Source organism: Netta rufina (assembly GCF_964035555.1).
Source record: "Netta rufina genome assembly, chromosome: 1".
NCBI classification, from domain to species: Eukaryota; Metazoa; Chordata; class Aves; order Anseriformes; family Anatidae; genus Netta; species Netta rufina.
This window is the reverse complement of record NC_140123.1, coordinates 166,584,748-166,602,097: the sequence shown is the minus strand read 5'-3', so window position 1 is coordinate 166,602,097 and position 17,350 is coordinate 166,584,748. Positions and strand designations below refer to the sequence as shown.

Below are 17,350 nucleotides of genomic sequence, written 5' to 3'. Positions count from 1 at the left end.
TATTGATATAGCTCTACTGCCTCTAAGTACAGTTGTTCAGGTCTTGAATTAAGTTAGTTTAGAGCAATATAATGTTGGTAGGCTGAGGAACTTGCCCAAATGTGCCTGAGAGTCTAATCTGGCTCTAAACGTTTTTAGGAATTCCCAACTTCCATGTTAGCAAGGCAGAACAAAACCCTGCAGGTAATTGATACTTTCCTGTCTGGTCTTAAAGAGTTGTCTGAAATCAGATGTCCTGGATGGTGCTGTTTTGTTATTCTGTGGCTAACTGAACATAGGTTCAGTTAAGCAAAATAATGAAATGGTGTGGCTTTTGTTTTGTTTTTAATTTTTAGTCATCAGTTTAGTCACCAGTTGATTACAGATTAGTTGACTGTTTTCATTAATAGCTTTTATTTTGGCATAAAAATTTTGTGGCATCCATTAAGTTGATATCCAAATATGTAAATACCCCTGGACCTGAGAGAACTAAGGAAAATTGCTCTATGAGTGGAAAAATAGCTGTAGCTAGTATTCAGCCATGTAGGGTGCTAAGTCATGCTTTTAATGCAAATTTATCAAGTAGTTCATTAAATATTGATGCATTACTTTAGGTTTATCTTGCGTTGGAGTGCAGTATTACACCATCTATTTATGTGTTTATGTTGAAAGTGAATAGTATGGTTGACGTGACTAGCCTTAAATACCATGGTTGTTCCTTAGTTTCCAAGATACACTGCAATGGTTATGGTTTTGCAATGGTGGTGTTGATGTCTGTTTTCATTTTTAAATACTATTTTACTATGTGCTAAAAGCTTGCCAGGTTTGCACCAACTCATTTGGTTAGTCAGAAAATACTGCTTCTTATTTGCAAGCCTTGTATCTCTTGGAGCTTGAGCATGCTTGTTTATCTTACCAACATTTTTCTTTTTTTAGGATGTGGATATGATGGATCAAAATGGAATGACACCTCTAATGTGGGCAGCTTACAGAACACATAGGTAATATAAACTCACTTTAATTTTGACTTTGTCTTGACATTAACTAAGTGGCTTATAATGGTGACTGGTTTTGATTTTTGGCGAGTGCTTTGGTTTAACTAGCCAATGTGCTTTTTGCAATTTCCACTTTTATCTTTCTTCATTTATGACTTATTCCAGAGTGAAGATAGCATTCAGATGTACTCACTAATATGAACTTTAGATTACTAACTAAATCTTCCTGTGGAGATTACTGGAGAAAGTTGGTGTAAAAAGACAGTTCTCCAAAGAGCAATTTAGTCTCAGTTAGTTTCCTGCTTGGAGAGGCCTGTCTCCTTTGCTTGCTGAGAGGAGCATAAGCGAGCTTCTGCAAATACCTACTATTAACAACATTATCATCCTATTCTATTTTCATCTTTTGGAATCTGAAGTAGAAGTCTTAACATATTTAGAACTTTTTCTGTCAAATTAACAATACTGTGCTTTCTTTTACAAATCTCTCTTAGTACTGTTAGTTTTTGAAAGAAATTAAAACAGAATTGCATACCAAATGTGTTTCATGGCATCCCAGAACAAGCTCCTTTTAAATTCAGCAGGAATGTGGTTTCTCTTTGGTGGGATAAAATTTGAGCCATTCAGAATCATCAGCTAAAAACCTTTTCTATTACATATTGTACTCGATAAACATTCTTCATAGAAGCTGAACTCATTAACAAGAAGTTGGAATGTATTTGAGTTCTTCTGTAGATCTAACAAGACTTTTCCTTTCTAGTGTGGATCCAACGCGATTACTACTTACGTTTAATGTTTCTGTTAATCTTGGAGACAAATATCACAAAAACACAGCATTGCACTGGGCTGTGCTAGCGGGAAATACTACAGTTATTAGTCTTCTGTTAGAAGCTGGAGCTAATGTTGATGCTCAGAATATAAAGGTAAACAGTCTGTTTTTATTGTAAGTGGTTTATGGCAGAAATAGCAGAGCCTATGATAAATCTGAAGAGTAGGTGATTCCTGTGGGTATGGGGGAGATCACGAAGATGGACCAAAAGTCATGCCACTGGTTTTTAATCTGGGAGTCAGTATTTGCTAATAGTGATGCATAACCATTCAATCTGAACATTCAAAAGTACCCACGTAAATAGTTTAACAGTGGTTATGTGTAAATATATTGGAGCTGGGGTGCACATTTAGATTGCATGAATGAAATGCTGTGTATTTGGATTAAAAAAATATCTGAATGGCTTCTAGTGAAATTTTGGAGTACCTTTGTTTTTGTTGGAGTGAGATGTGAGACAGTCCATCTCCCAGTGGCAGCAAGGAAGTTTGAGACTGAAAAATATCACAAAGAGTGGAATAAGCAAATGGGCTCTTCTTCACATCAGAACTTTAAGTTGCCTGGTTACTCTGCCATAACCTCTTAATGAAGCTAGATTCAGCACTTACAGGGCCTGTTCTAGCGTGTGTTAGACCAGCCATGGAGCTGTTAAAATTTATGCCATAGACCTGGCGTCTTTAAGAGCTTCTTCAGTGGTGGAGGGTGAGCCTACTGAAGCTTTGCTCGGCAGTGTTCTTGTCCATTGACTCCAGACTGTTCCGTATAGCAAATGAGATGTACTTCATCGCCTAAGTTGTTTCTTCTGTGCTGTCAGAAGAATGCAATTTTAGAAAAAGGAATTTTCCGCTACTCCATTTCTCTTCAAATATTTGTATTTTTCACCTAATGTTATAGGTGGGGTGGATAGATTGGAAAATACTGCTGTACATCTACACGTATAAAACACTAAATATCTAATTAAAATAATCTGACCTTTCACCATTTCGCCTACCAATTAAGATGACTAGGCCTTACTTCACTTGGCACAAGTGATAGACATATGCTTTAAACAAACAAACCTATTCATCCGTTTTCTTAAACAGCATGGAACAGTCTTTTTAAGGGTGCAATCTAATTTTGCTAGTAACTTTATAGCTTCTATATCCAGTAGATGTGTACTGATGTGAATACGTGTCCTAGTCTGTAAGGTCAGTTGTGTGGATTAATTATGCTTCTAGTCTCACTTGCAAACTGTTGAGAAGCTCTTCCCTGTGCCACCTGGTTAAAAAAAAATAAAATAATATTTTTTTTGGGGGGGGGGGGGGGGAATCATTGTGTCATAACTTGCTTCCCTTGCCAGACTGATTAGTGCAACTAGAGTTTGAAAGTCCTCACCTTACCTACGCTTCTGGACTCTTAGGAAATCTGTAATACAAATTTGTATGTTTGGCCAACTGAAATTATATCAGCTAGCCTGAATGCAGTTCGTGGTCTCTCCTTCATTATTGACAGACAGCAGCATTCAGTAGAAAAATAGGCTTTTGAACCTGCTGGATCATAATATCCTTCCAGTCATACCAGAAGACATGCTTGATTTCATTATCTGCTGCCTGCCTTCTGCAGTGGAGTCAAAGATTCTTGCATGCCTTCCTATAGGTTTCTAGGATCTTCATATGTCAAAATCATTCTAGCAGTGGTAGTTTTGCCATGCTGTTGTTGGATTTATAACAGATAGCTGATTTGGGTGATATATCTTACATTCAGCAAAAGCTCACAGTAAGCATAAAATTTTTGGTAGATTTCTGTAGACAGATAGATATGAATTCAGTTTTGTGCTTCTTTGACTGTTCAGCAAAAAAAAAAAAAAGAAAAAAACACTTAAGTGGCTCATGTTTCCTTAGATAAGGGAATCATGAAAGGCTTCTTTCTAATGCAGTCATTTCCAAATTTCTGTAGCAGTACTTAGTGAAGTCCTTTTCTCAGCTAGTCCATGGAAATAACCAGAAATAATAAGACAGATAAAGTTAAAGAAATACCTTGGCTGGTATCCTTTCATCTTTTTCCAGTTACAAAGTAGATGAAATGCTAGATGTCCAGGTTGTCCTTTCTGGTATCGGCTCTAGGCGGTGTGTGGTAGCGAAGTGCCTGCTGTGCTGGTGTTCTGGGTTTGGAACAGACTGGAACCAGTCATCTCAGTGAGGGGCTGCTTTCACATTGCATGACAGTTCAAGAGAGCTAGTGGGGGCTACATAAGAGAATAATACAAACAATTGCACTCTTTTCGAATAAAGCTTGGTACTTTGGAGAAGAAAAAAAGAGAGAGAGAGAATGCCCATCTTGGAAGTAAAATGATGTAAAGTAGCATCGTGGATTAATAACACCAGAATGTACATATATCACAGGTTTAGTTGTTTCAAGTTAATCATTAAGTGGGTTTGTCTTGTTCTTGTTATTTTATCCTCTTTGCATTTTGCTGGACAAGAAATAACAATTTTCTTTTGGTAGTAAGATTTTCTTTTTCCTTTTTGAGACCTGAGTTACAGTTGGACATGGAAGTTGCTTTTCATTAGTTAAAGGAGTGTTGTTTTTTTTTTGTTGTTTTGTTCTTTCTCTGTTTTGTTTTTTCATTTTTCTGTAGGTAAAGTATCTTGCTGCGCCAGTAGACAGACTGGGCAGGTGAGAACAGGATTTCACAAGGACTCAGTTTATTATTGAGGTTGGGAGGGAAATCTGTAAATTTTACTTAAATATAAGCAGAAACACCTATTTGTTTTTCCCTAAAGTGTGAAAAGAGCTTTTATCATTTAAAGAAGATATTTATTAGAAAAAAAAAATTACATCTGTTAATCATTGAATGGATTTTAGGTGTAGTTTCTTGATTATGCAGTGTATCTGTAGGTTTGTCTGTGCAAGTCCATATGTAAAGTTCCCTATGGCAATGACGCTTCAGACTATTCTTTCTGTCTAACCACTTAATCTTAAAATATAATCTGTTGAAGCCTTACTGCTTGCTGGCAAACTAAGTTGGTTACTAGACCAAGATCCCTGATACTTTTTGGTTTTGTTTCGCTTTTTAAGCAAATCAGCCACCCATCCCTGTGAGTACAAGGAAAATATTAAAATGGCCAGATGATTAGACACATAGTTAAAGACTTCTTTAAAGCTCCCTCAATTTTTTTATCTAGGCAGTTCCTAGGTGTCTCATGGCCCTCTAGTGGAAGGGATGCTCAGCTGGACCCCAAGACAACTTCAGGATTTACTTGGGAGATCAACTCCCAGAGGGAATTGCTTGTCCACAGGTAATCTTTACAGTCTGGATATTCAAGGTGATATTTAAAAAAAAATAAATTAAAAAGACATGCCTGGAGTTTTCCCGACAGTAGTGATTCAAGATGCAATTACGTTGGTGATGAAGCAGGCACCATAGTTTGATTTCAGGCATTTCTGTTGAGAATTGAGAAGTCTCAATCTGTTTCTTAATCATCTGGCTAAATAACTTTGAAGCCAAATTATGTAAAAAGGCTATTATTTTCTTACTGATTTTGGTAGTTGAATTCTTTGGGCAGGCATCATGCAAGATCCTGTTAGGCAGCAAAAGCTTCACTTCATAATCTATAGCATGCACTGGTTTACCCTCCTTTTAGAGATTTGGAGCAAGAGATGACAATTAAATAGTTGATTCCCATTTTCTTTCTATGGGATGTAGGTAGCTAACTGTCCTTTTTTTTGTCTTTGACATCTCTTCTGTCTATAGTAATTATTGCCCTTTGTGGGTAATTTCAGTTTCTGGTACCTGTCTCAATTTTTTTTTTAGGAGGGGGCCAAGCGATGGAGGACTCAGCCATTTTTCAAGCCTCCATGAATGGTTTGTTTAGGAGGGGATTTAACTCCAGTAGAAGAGAGGAGGAGTCAAATGCAAAACTGAAGCTGGAGGTACCTGCAATTGGTTGTCTCTTGCCTCCTCTATAATTTTAGACCTAGTCAGTAACTTTCGTTTAGCTCTCTTCCTAAAAGTTTAGAAAGCAATAAATTAAAATCAGTTGGGTGGGCACCTTTGGCCCTTGTATCTCTCTCTCTTTTTGCTTTGTCTGTCAGTCCTCTCAATGTAGGGAATGCGAAAGCATGGACCATTGCTGGCTTTGCACCCAAAGTATGTGAAGCACAAGCCAAGCACAAAAATCTGGAGTTTTGGAATAAGTCGAACGCGAGCAATCAGAGGCATTCTGTGATACTAGTTACTTCTCTCTGCCAAGAAAGCAGAGAGTTAACCGAAGTCAGGCTTTAGACTGGGAGAGTTTCCATGATCCAGTGGGTCACGAGTTCTTTTTCTTTGCTTGATTTCTGCTGCCTGTCAATAGCCAAGGGGGAAGCACAGTCTTTCATTTACAGGCTAGTGGACTGTGTATAGAACAGCGGAGCACAGATGTGTTATGCCAAAGGCAATGGTTATTGCTACATCGTGACATACATCAGCGTCACATCTTAATTCTGTATTTGTCCACTTGTGTAGTTATGGGAGTGTGAGAAAGACCGAAAGGAATGAAGGATGATTGGTGTCAAGTAAGCTGCAAAGGAATAAAAAAGCCAGAATCTAGCTTAATTTGATTTTAAATATATTTCCCTGAATGCATTTTATTTTTAAATTAGATTTTTCCCACTTTTATACTCCTGGCAGGGAGAATCACCACTTGATCTAGCAAAACAGAGGAAAAACGTTTGGATGATCAATCACCTACAGGAAGCAAGACAGGCTAAGGGATATGACAGTCCATCCTTTCTGAGAAAACTAAAAGCTGATAAGGTGAGAAGTAGTATAACACTTATGTAAATCAGTGTTACTGCTGATGTTGGTGGGAGAGGGGTCTTGTTTGTTTAAGGTAAGCAATTCCACACTGTGTATTCCCCACATTTTAGTCTTAGCAAACATCATTTTTTATGATAAAAGTAATTTAAAAATAAATTAAAATAAACAAACAAACAAAATAAACAACAACAACAAACCATCCACAACTTTATTAAAGGCAGGAGGAAAGAAAACCATAAGCCTCCACAATTGCCTTTAGCTATTGTGCTGCCTAATTGTTAAGAAAGTACCAAGCAGTGGTACTGTTGAGCATAGCCAAGATTATTACAAAGCTGATTCTCGAATATGTGAAGGACAAAAGAGTTTTAGATAGCCTGAACTCTGATCTTCTCTCTATTATGTAGTATTTTCTGTTCAATGCCAAAAGCAGTCAGTCTTGGCAGTATTATAATGTCATAAGAATCTCTAAGTGGAGGCCTTTTTCTGCTCAGGTTAATATCTAATACTGCAGATAGGAGGAGACAAGAATAGACGATGTAAAGGGTAATGTATTGCTCTAGCATGAAAAACTGTTTGCCTATAGTGCTGAGGAATCATAGAATCATAGAATTTTCCAAGTTGGAAGGGACCCATAGGGATCATCAAGTCCAACTCCTGGCACCACACAGCTCTGCCCAAAAGTTTAGACCATGTTACTAAGTGCACAGTCCAATCACTTTTTAAATTCAGACAGGCTTGGTGCAGTGACTACACCCCTGGAGAGCCTGTTCCAGTGTGCAACCACCCTCTCGGTGAAGAACCTCTTCCTGATGTCCAGCCTAAACTTCCCCTGCCTCAGCTTAACACCATTTCTGCAGGTCCTATCACTGGTGTTTACAGAGAATACCTGTCATTGCCTCTCCACTCCCCCTCGCGAGGAAGTTGTAGGACTTGCATAGTGTTAATGTTTTCTTACCAGTGAGAGTATTGTGCTAGATATTAAGTGTTGCTGTCATTGATTTGTAATTATTTCTTGATTTAAAGATATATTGCATCTTGATGATTTTTTTTTAACTGTATTGCCATATAACAATGTAACAAGTACAGCCCATAAGTGATCTATGTGTTGTATTATTTGCATACTTGCACTGTGACTCTGCTTTCCAGAAAGAGTTCAAGGTGCCTTGATCAGGAATTGTAGCTACGTAATCTGAAGCAAAACAGGTCCTATATTTATTTGTATACTCTTCAGTATGACTTAATCTATTATTTACATCACTTTGATTGTTAATGTTTGCTGAGGTTAACCTGACTTATATAGTCATTTATGCACTTCACAATGTTTTTTTAAAAAAGAACTTCTATTGCCTTTATTCTAGATTAATACCAAAGTCTCTAAAAGAGGCTTCTTCTAAAGCAAATTACTAATTTGTTACAGAATTTTAGGAAGATTATTTTTTTCTTGCATATACACTGGAAATATATAAATATAGGAAATGACAAAAAATCATGACTATTCCTTCCCGTATGTCAAACTTCTTGAAAAATTATACAAGTTTTTGTGACTGTCCTTTTTATTATATAATGTTGTTATACAACCTGTTCCTAAAAGTAGAATTTCTTATTGATATTTGTTTCTATATAGGAATTCCGTCAGAAGGTGATGCTGGGAACTCCTTTCCTAGTTATTTGGCTGGTTGGGTTCATAGCAGACCTAGACATTGATTCTTGGCTCATTAAAGGGCTGATGTATGGTGGCGTTTGGGCTATGGTGCAGTTTCTTTCAAAGTAAGTGTTTCACCAGGACACTGTCTGCTTAGCATGCACACAAGAAGTGTTTTGTTGGCATCATATTTATTGGATAAATAATCTGAAATTTCTATTTTTATGCAGTTTTTGGACATGCAACTTTTTTTTTTTCTTTTTTCTTTTTATTTTTTTTTTAAAGAACTATTTCTGGGAAAGTTCTTGTGCAACTTTGCTCTTGGAGTGCTCAGTTGTCTTGCAGATAGACATGAAATTATCTTGGTTGAATGCCATTGAGCTCATCGAAGCTAACAGCAGAACAGAAATTCAGTTGTTCTCCAGAGGAGGGTGCTGAATGTCTGCCTACAAAGAGTTATCAGTGTGAATTTTGTAGAAAACAGTCAAGGGAAAGGCTACCACAAAGGGATAGAAGAAGGATGTGCAAGTAAAAAAAAAAACAAAACAAAAAAAAACGTGGTTTTAGAATTTAAATACCCAAATGGTATCTAAAGAGACTTACAGAGAGAAATAGTCATGTAGGATTTGTAGCTTCTGTTTTTGTGGAAAAGGATGACTAAAGAAAAAGGCTGCTTTCTTATAATGTTGATTTGTTACCTGATCATAAAGAACTTGAGATGTTTTTATGATTTCTTTAAATAACTGTAAACGTACATACGTATGCACACACACAGGTGTACTTCAGTGTATTTTCAAGATCCTTAGACCATTTCATAAGTGCTTTGCTTTTCTTTATTATGTGTGGCATGTATAGAAAAACCTATTATATCATCATACTTAGGAACTTTCTGCTCTTCTGGCATTGAATGTAGAGGAAAAGAAAACATTTCTGCCCCATAAAACAAGTTTACAGAATCTAAGTGATCTTTATATTTGCATATTATTTACCATCGTAGCTCATCTGCCTTACAGGATTTTCTCAAAATACCTAAGCTTCCAGTAGAGGAGAGAAAGTTACTACAAGGAGTAATGGAGTAAAATGAAAGCTATTCAATGCACACGTTAGTCCGTGGCAGCCCTGAGGCACTATCAGGACAAAAAGGGAAAAGCTTCAATATAAGGATGTTTAAACAGGTTTTGAAAGAAGTTTTATATCGAGGAATTGAGCAGTATAGAGTGTGATATATATGTTCAGCAACTTTTTCTTGTATATAGAGTTACCTAGTCAGTAACCTAGTTTGTCCAGACTAAATTCATATTCTGTGCAGAATATTCTTTAAAATGCAAGAGTGTGAGAAGGTGAAAAGAATTCCGATAGCTTATTTTTTTTTTATTAAAGAAGTAACATTGAATCTTGGAACCTGGCAAATCTAGTGATGTGGGAAATCATCTGTTTTTCCTTTGACTTTCTGTTGGCAACTGTAACAGAAGCAGAAGATTCAAGAATCAGAAATATTTCAAAAACGTAGGCTGATAATACCAAGGTCTCTTAAGCCTTTTTCTTACTGAAGTAATTTTAACATGTAATTTCCATTGCATGAGTTTCCTAAGTACCTTAGGATCTCATGTGTAAATATAGCTTGCAACTGCTATCCATGCTGTAGGTTAGGAATCTCATAGGTGCGTACCTGTTGTCAGTGTAGTTGCAGCTAAATATTTAAGCATTCTACATTTCTTGTCCAGGTCTTGACTGCTGTAGTGCTGTTGGCTTGTGACTTATTAAAAGTACAATGGTTCACTGAGTATAAAAATAGCAATCAGGGAAAAACATGGGTTTTCTGATATCATGAACAATTTCAAAACAATCAAGCTGTATGCTTTTTTTTCCCTGTTGTGAGGATGGAACATATTTTTAAAGTGTATAGCAAAGATTTTTTTTATAAGTTCAGGAAACATTGTGAGATTATATAGAAAAGATCAGTTTTTATAAAGACAGTTTTTTTTTTTTTTTTTTTTTAAATTCAGCTATTAATGTCTTATTTTCTGTAAAGCACATTTCTCAAGATCCACAGATTGTGTTTATCTCATTTTTTCTGGGATAGAACTTCAAAAGTGAATGTATAAATTTTAATTAAACACATTCTATCATGTCCATTCATCTGGACAGGTTGAAAATTGAACTCTAAACATAAAAGTGAAGAGTGCTTTTGTGACATATTTTGCAATATCCCTTATAGTAGTACATAGTATACCAGGAATTGTATTTTCAGAAGCTGTAGTTTAGGATTTATGCTTTATAAGTTCAAACTCATGTGAGATTGTTTCTGCTTTACAGGTCATTCTTTGATCACTCTATGCACAGTGCATTGCCTCTTGGAATATACTTGGCAACAAAATTCTGGATGTATGTGACGTGGTTCTTCTGGTTTTGGAATGATATCCTTTTTTGTGTACAGTAATATTTCTTTCATGTTAGTAGTATGAGGTAATACCCAGAATCATCCTACATATAACAGTAAGTAAACTAATTAAAATTTTAAAAAGCTGTCACCATTAAAAACATTCTGTCTTGATGGTAATTATTTTATTACTTTTAAAATGTGCATATTATTACTTCGCTTCAGTAAGTAGAAGGAGGCAGTCAGCAAAATCTCCTGTGTTTTACCAGTTTCTTCAGTGGGGAAATGTAAGCAGGTCTACAAAGTACGCTGTGGCTGTAAGTTGACAAATTTTAATTTTCTGAAAAGCAGTAGGTAGTTTCATGATACATAATAATTCTAGTGGAGTTAGCTTTGTAGGTAGTTCTTGAAGATTTTGCAAATTCCATTCCATACATATAGTAGATAAGTTTAAGTTAACTGTATTTTAGTCTTTGAAGATTATTGTATTAACTACACTAGATTATAGAGACTGCATACACCCATGGTTTATGTTATTGACTATCTGCCTACGTATAAACCCTACATACTGCTGGGGGTAGAAATTGATTCAGAGTTCACTGAAAAATATCAGTTATATCCCTTAAGGAAACAGACTTAAATTTTGAAACAACTTGGGTATTGTAATTACAATAACTTACTAACCGACTAGAGATTTAATGTTTTCTTAAATGTTTAATGTAGTTCTTGTAGCTGCAAGTAGTTGAAATGAACTTAATAAATTAGTACCCATCACAATATATTATAATGGATATTAGCTTGACTTTTCTGGAAACGGTTTTTCTGTTTCAGAGAAATTATACTATGAAATAAGGTAGTAGCACCCCTTTTATCATCTTCTTAATATGTTCTCCAATCTCAGCTAAATGAGCCTCATGTTTTTGGGTTGCGAACAGAGAGGAGATCCATGTTTACATGCTGCCTTGGGCTACTGTGTTTGCAAAGGTGCTGCTGTGAATAATAGCTTTCTTAATATATTATGAGACAACTGCTATTGCATACTTTTTTTTTTTTTTTTTAATAAGAAAATCTCATTTCTGCTAAATACAAAAAATATTTGTATCCATACTAACATGAGAATGTCTTGAAATAGGCATTTAGAAAGGCTGATACTACTACCAATCTCTTTCTGGTCTGATTTTCTGTGTTTGTTTTTTTTTTCAATTTAACTTACTGGTAAGTGCAGAATGAGGAACGTGAGTACAATATAAATAACAAAAATGTATTTAAAAAAATAGTAGTTAAAATGGAGATGTACTTTTCCATTTCTTGAAGGACAGAGTAATACTGTCTAAATATGTCATGCCATCATGCTGAAGTTGCTTTTCTGTTGTTTTTTTGTTGTTGTTAAGGAAAGAAGCCTGACTTCTGGCAAATTGTGCAATATAACTTTCTTAAGCAGTTTTAACAACTGCACCGCCTCATTTCTGAATCCTTGTGCTTCAAACCTTACAGGTTTTCTTTAGGAACTCATGTTTGTTTACACTGCTGCATGTTTTGGGTAGCAAATATTGAGCTGCTGTGAAATGCTTTCTTATGCTAATGCAACATTATCTTGAACCAAATCTAAGTATGTGTTTAATTTTAAGTTATAGTCCTTGACCATGTTAAAATGTCTGCCACAGCCAGCACAGCATGGTGATAGCCTCTGTCTTTATATAAAAAGCTGTGCCTTAAGGCTGGCAAATTGAGAGATTTATATATATATATATATATATATATATATATATATATATATATATATATATATTTCTTTTTCCTTTCTTTTGCCTGCAGTTCTTTCATAGTCATATGAAAATATATGTATTTCATATGTACTAACTTAGATTTTTATTTCTGGTAGCTGTCCTGATTAATGTAACTTGAAATTTATGTCACAGGGTAATGTTTATTGTCCACTAGAAGCAGTCAGCATGGACAATTAGTTACTTCAGAAAGTCAATAAAATACTGTACTGCTTTTGTGATTTAAGGTAGGTGTCACAAAAAAAAACCCTTTGCAACAGTCTTTTTGCATGCAGAAGTAGTAGTTTAAAACTTCAGTTCCTACTGATTGCTTTCATTAGAGCTGACACAATTCTGTGTGACAAGCAGCTTTAATGACATTACTTGAGGCCATCTTCCTTTAATTGATGATTTTAAATTGGAAGTCTTTGTAATAAGATTCCAAATTCATTCTTCTTCTTCTGGAAAATTGCCCTGTAGCTTTATTGGAAAAAAAAAGAAATTGCATGCCTGCTCTATTTTTATAGCATGAGGCACAGTATTGTGGTTGGGGAAAGGATTCTTGTATTTTTACAGCTTTATATGATTACTTACAGCAGACCAGAGTACTACTGCTTTATACTCTGTAATGCTGATGTAATGAAACTTGTCCTGGTAGTTTTCCTGAAAGCTGACAATATCTTGCTCAGGAAAAAAGCACTAACCCGAAACAATTGTCAAGGAATGCCATACTGGAACTTTACGTGTAATATTATAAGTAATGTGAAAGTCTTTACTGATGCAAGTGATACATTTAGTGTTCAAGTATTTATTAAGAATTCTCATGTGGATATGTTTAAGGTGTCTGAAATATCATGTAGTCTTCTGGATTTAATCCTAATGAGGCAGAACAAGACAACGTATTGTAAAGAACATACAAAACTAACAATTAGCAGTGCATTTTCTTGAATTTCAGGGTGGTCATGTGGAAAATGTAAGTCGTAAGACCTAACGGTGTGTCTTTTAAAAGACCAATCTTGAAAATAAATTGAAGTAGTTTATATGAATCTAATGTACTTAATTACATAAATGTTTCAGTTGGATTGGATTTTTCCCTGTGGTTTCTAAGACTAATTTATTTGTTAAAATAGAAATACTGTTCTTGATGGGAATGAGAAATGTATGAGCTGGGTATTTATGTATGAAATCTAGGGTCTCATGCTTCCCTTCTGCTTTTTTGTGCATAACAAAGAATAGTTGTGTCTTGCTCTCGTAGTGTATCTTCTACTGTTTGCAAAGCAGGAGTAAATAATAGTAAAAAATCCTACACACAATCACTGTATTTTAATCGATTTTTAATTTTAAAGAGTAAAAAACAGTTGAACGTACACTTTCAAATAATGGAGTAGAATTTAACATTTCATTACTTTCTTTCAACATATATAGGTAGTATGTTCTTCTGTGTCCTGTAAAAGTTCAGGACATATACTGAGTTAATATCTTCGTTGTTCATACAGTCTTTTCAGTTACAGCTGAACAAATAGATCCTGTTGTGTCAGAGGTTCTTTTGCTGCTCTGTTTTTCTAAGGTGTCAGGGTGTACTGTAACCCAAAATATTCATAGGATAACTATTGTTGTTGTTCTACCCCTTCCATTTGATGCAATTGTGGGTATGTAGCTTTCATTAATTATGCTTTTTTGTCATGGCATACCACTTAAAAAAGCTGAGGTAAGGAGATAGAAACCAAATGGTTTGTATGTTAATAATTTATTATTGACTGATGCTTTTCTGGTTACCTTCACAATATGACAAATACACTTCGTATATTAGTGGTATTTAGGTGAAGGAAAACAAGTACTGCATGCTTTTTCAATTAGTAAAAGAAATAATTTTTAAAACTGGTTGTAAGAGAATTCATGATCAGTTCCATGCTTTCACAAAGCTGTTACAATAGCATAATGTTTTAAAGACAGTAACAAGCCCATTGGTACAGCTAAGCAGTAAAAACAAAACAAATAGCATCAAAATTTAAAGGTTGCCAGCAGGAAAACAACAGAAAGTCTTGCATGGAGAAAGAAAGAAGGCAGTGGCTTTGTTTCTAGAGGAACTGAAACCAGGGGTAAAAAATCCAAACCCCAGTTCCAGCTGTCCGTGACTTACATTCCCTTGTCAAAATATTTTTTCTAACTGGAAAGTAAACATTTCTGGGGTGGAGGAGATGGTAGCGAGTCAATTACTTTTTGGAAACTAAAGGGTTTTTCTTTATAAATAGAGGATGGGGGTGAGGTGGAGAGCTTTTGCAGATCTTTAGTTGGTAAAAAAAAAAAATGAATATAGTCTAATAAATACCTATCAAAATGAGACCTCTCGTGTCCCTATCTTCTGTTACCTACCTGTGGGCTTGGATCCAGACGTACAGCTATTATGAACTGGCAGATTCATTAGCTGGTATTGATCTGACATCTTATGTTAGCTGCAGATCTTGCGCTTTAGGAGAAAAGGACTTTATTACTGGCTTAGTGAGTGGAAGAGCCTATCTTGGTTTATAATGTGTACTTTGGCTTGGTTTCAGAGTTTGTTGCATGGTGTTGTAGCTGTGATACCAGGAATCATCATTTGTTTGGGCTGTTCTAAATAGGCTGCAAGTCAGGATAAAAAATTACTTGATCACATGTTTGCATTGCTCGTGGGGTTTGGGGTGGGATGGGGATTGCTTGTTTGTTTTTCTCTTTCTTTCTAATGAGATAGTCTCTTGGTTCCAACTGGTTTCCTGGAATAATTTTCAGCCTGTTGTTCTTATAATTAAAGGATGCTGATTGAGACTAAAAGTAGGAAACATTTCATGCTTGTTTCTGCCTTGTCCCTCACAGTGAAAACCCAGGGAAGCCTCATAAAAGACAGCAGATTGGTGATGGTGCCAAAGGTAAATGCCCTACCATGCTTTCTGCAGCCATTAATATGGTAATGTGGTTTCCTTGGTGTAGCTGTAAATGAGGATGTAAGGACAAATGAGGCACTGTCTCTGGAGAACCAATTCCCTCCTCTGTAGCTAACGCGAAGCTACACGGGTTTTGTTATGTATGGAGAGTTTTGAGAGATGTCTATGATACAAGTTGCAAAGATCTTTTTGAAAATAAATATCCGAGGGGAATTCATAATTTAAAATAATAATAATAATAATTGCATGGCACTGCTTGTCTGCCTTGAATATCTTAATGCTGAAGATGGGAAGTGGATTTTTCTTTATGTAGTGTCTGAAGGCATACAACGTGATTTAAAGTCAGTGAGGTGGATCTCAGAATTGGAGTTTTGTTCACTCTAGATGCTAGAAATGTCCTGCAAAATACAATTCTAATCTTTCTTTCTCCTTTGAAGTCTGGATGGTTTTTATCCCTTCTCCCCAGCTTTGCTTCAAACTTTTGGAAAAAAAAAATATATATATATCTTAAGGTATTGATGAAAAATGCTGTTTTTTAGTCTTCCTCACTTATGTAGTTATTGTTGCCTATCTATAAATATATTTTTTCATGTGGACTCTCAATGCCTCCCACCTGTGATACTTATCTGCCACAATTTAGATCGTCAGTGTAGCACTCATCTCAGAACACCACAGTAAAAGGCAAAACTTAAACTCTGCAGGGAGTCTCTTAGGCTCTCCTATACATTAGTTTATAGAGTAAAAAGTGGGAAGGGCACATGTAGAAAAATTCTGTGTACTGAATTTCTGCTCTGGTGGTTTGGATCCACGGACAGCTTCTTGATCACACATTGTCCAAATTTTAGCCAGTAAAAACAGAAAAAATCTAAAACCTTAAGGTTTCTAAACTGTTTTATTGGATAGAAAATAAATTGTATTTTCTCCTATCTTCTTTAGAAGTCTAGACATGACGTATAGTAATTAAGGAATGGTCCATGATTTTTTTTTTCAGTTTTGCCGTTATTGTTTGTAGCAGATGTCTGATTAGGGTATTTCTAAAGGAAAAAAATCACTGTTGTGGCAAGAACACCAAGGATAATGTAAATATAGCAAAGAAAATTGAATTTTTCTAAAGCTATAAAAATAAGTTGAACCAGCTTACTCTTGGCAGCAGGTAGTTTTAGAAGAAAAAGAGGAAGAAATTAGATTGTATAAATACTGCAGTCAGAGCTTTTCATCTGTAATGTATGAAATAGAACTGTGAGTGTTTAGTTTGTAGTATAGCTGGGTTTTTTTGTTTGTTTGTTTTTTTGTTATTTTCCCTATTACAAACTTGCTGGAAGCAGCTTGTTAGAGGAAGGGTTAGCCTTTAAGAAGTTAGTAACAGCATTCTACCATATATTGTATGTTATTGTAATTTTAACCTAATTTGTCAACATTTTTATTGGAAATTTATAGCCAATTTCTCCCCTCAACAGAGAAGGGAAACAAAAGTATTATGGGATGCACTTACAGTAACGGTTGGACTTCGTTCTTGGTGCTGGTGACTGGAAAAGAGGGAAACATCACACCCATTTTAAAAAAGGGTAGAAAGGAGGACCCGGGCATCTACAGAGCTGTAAGCCTCAACTCTGTGCCTCAATGAGAAGAGCTTGCTGAGAGCAGCCCTGCAGAGAGGGACTTGGGGGTTCGGGTGGACAAAAAGCTCGAACATGAGCCAGCAGTGGGTGCTTGCAGCCCAGAAGGTGATTTCAGAAGTCCCGAAGAGTGAGGCCTTGGTTGCATTTATTGATGACCAGAGTTCTTTCACACCGTGAGAGTGGTGCAGAAAGATTTGAGAGGCTTACTGCTATTCTGCAGAACTTCCTTTTTTTTTTTTTTTTTGGTTAATATTTGCTTATATCTACGCCACGTAGGTTTATTTACAAATGGTTTATATGATCTTTTTCTTCGTGCTGTTTAATGCCTTTCTTAAACGTTTTTTCCAATAATACAAACAGAAGATAGTAGATTTGTAGATATACAGTAGAATATATTTGAGCATCTGTTCTAGTTTCAAAATCCAATTTTTCTCAAAGCTTGCAAAAA

The 17,350-nt window shown here is 35.6% G+C and overlaps 1 protein-coding gene across 1 annotated transcript in view; it reads left to right on the top strand.

The window, feature by feature from the left end:
• ZDHHC17 (zDHHC palmitoyltransferase 17) overlaps positions 1-17,350 on the top strand; it is a 74,566-nt gene that overhangs the window by 40,389 nt on the left and 16,827 nt on the right. The window contains exons 6-10 of the mRNA XM_084287231.1: positions 916-980; positions 1,732-1,894; positions 6,452-6,577; positions 8,205-8,347; positions 10,539-10,641. Coding sequence (XP_084143357.1) covers positions 916-980; positions 1,732-1,894; positions 6,452-6,577; positions 8,205-8,347; positions 10,539-10,641 — 600 coding nt within the window. The remainder of the gene's footprint in view (positions 1-915; positions 981-1,731; positions 1,895-6,451; positions 6,578-8,204; positions 8,348-10,538; positions 10,642-17,350) is intronic.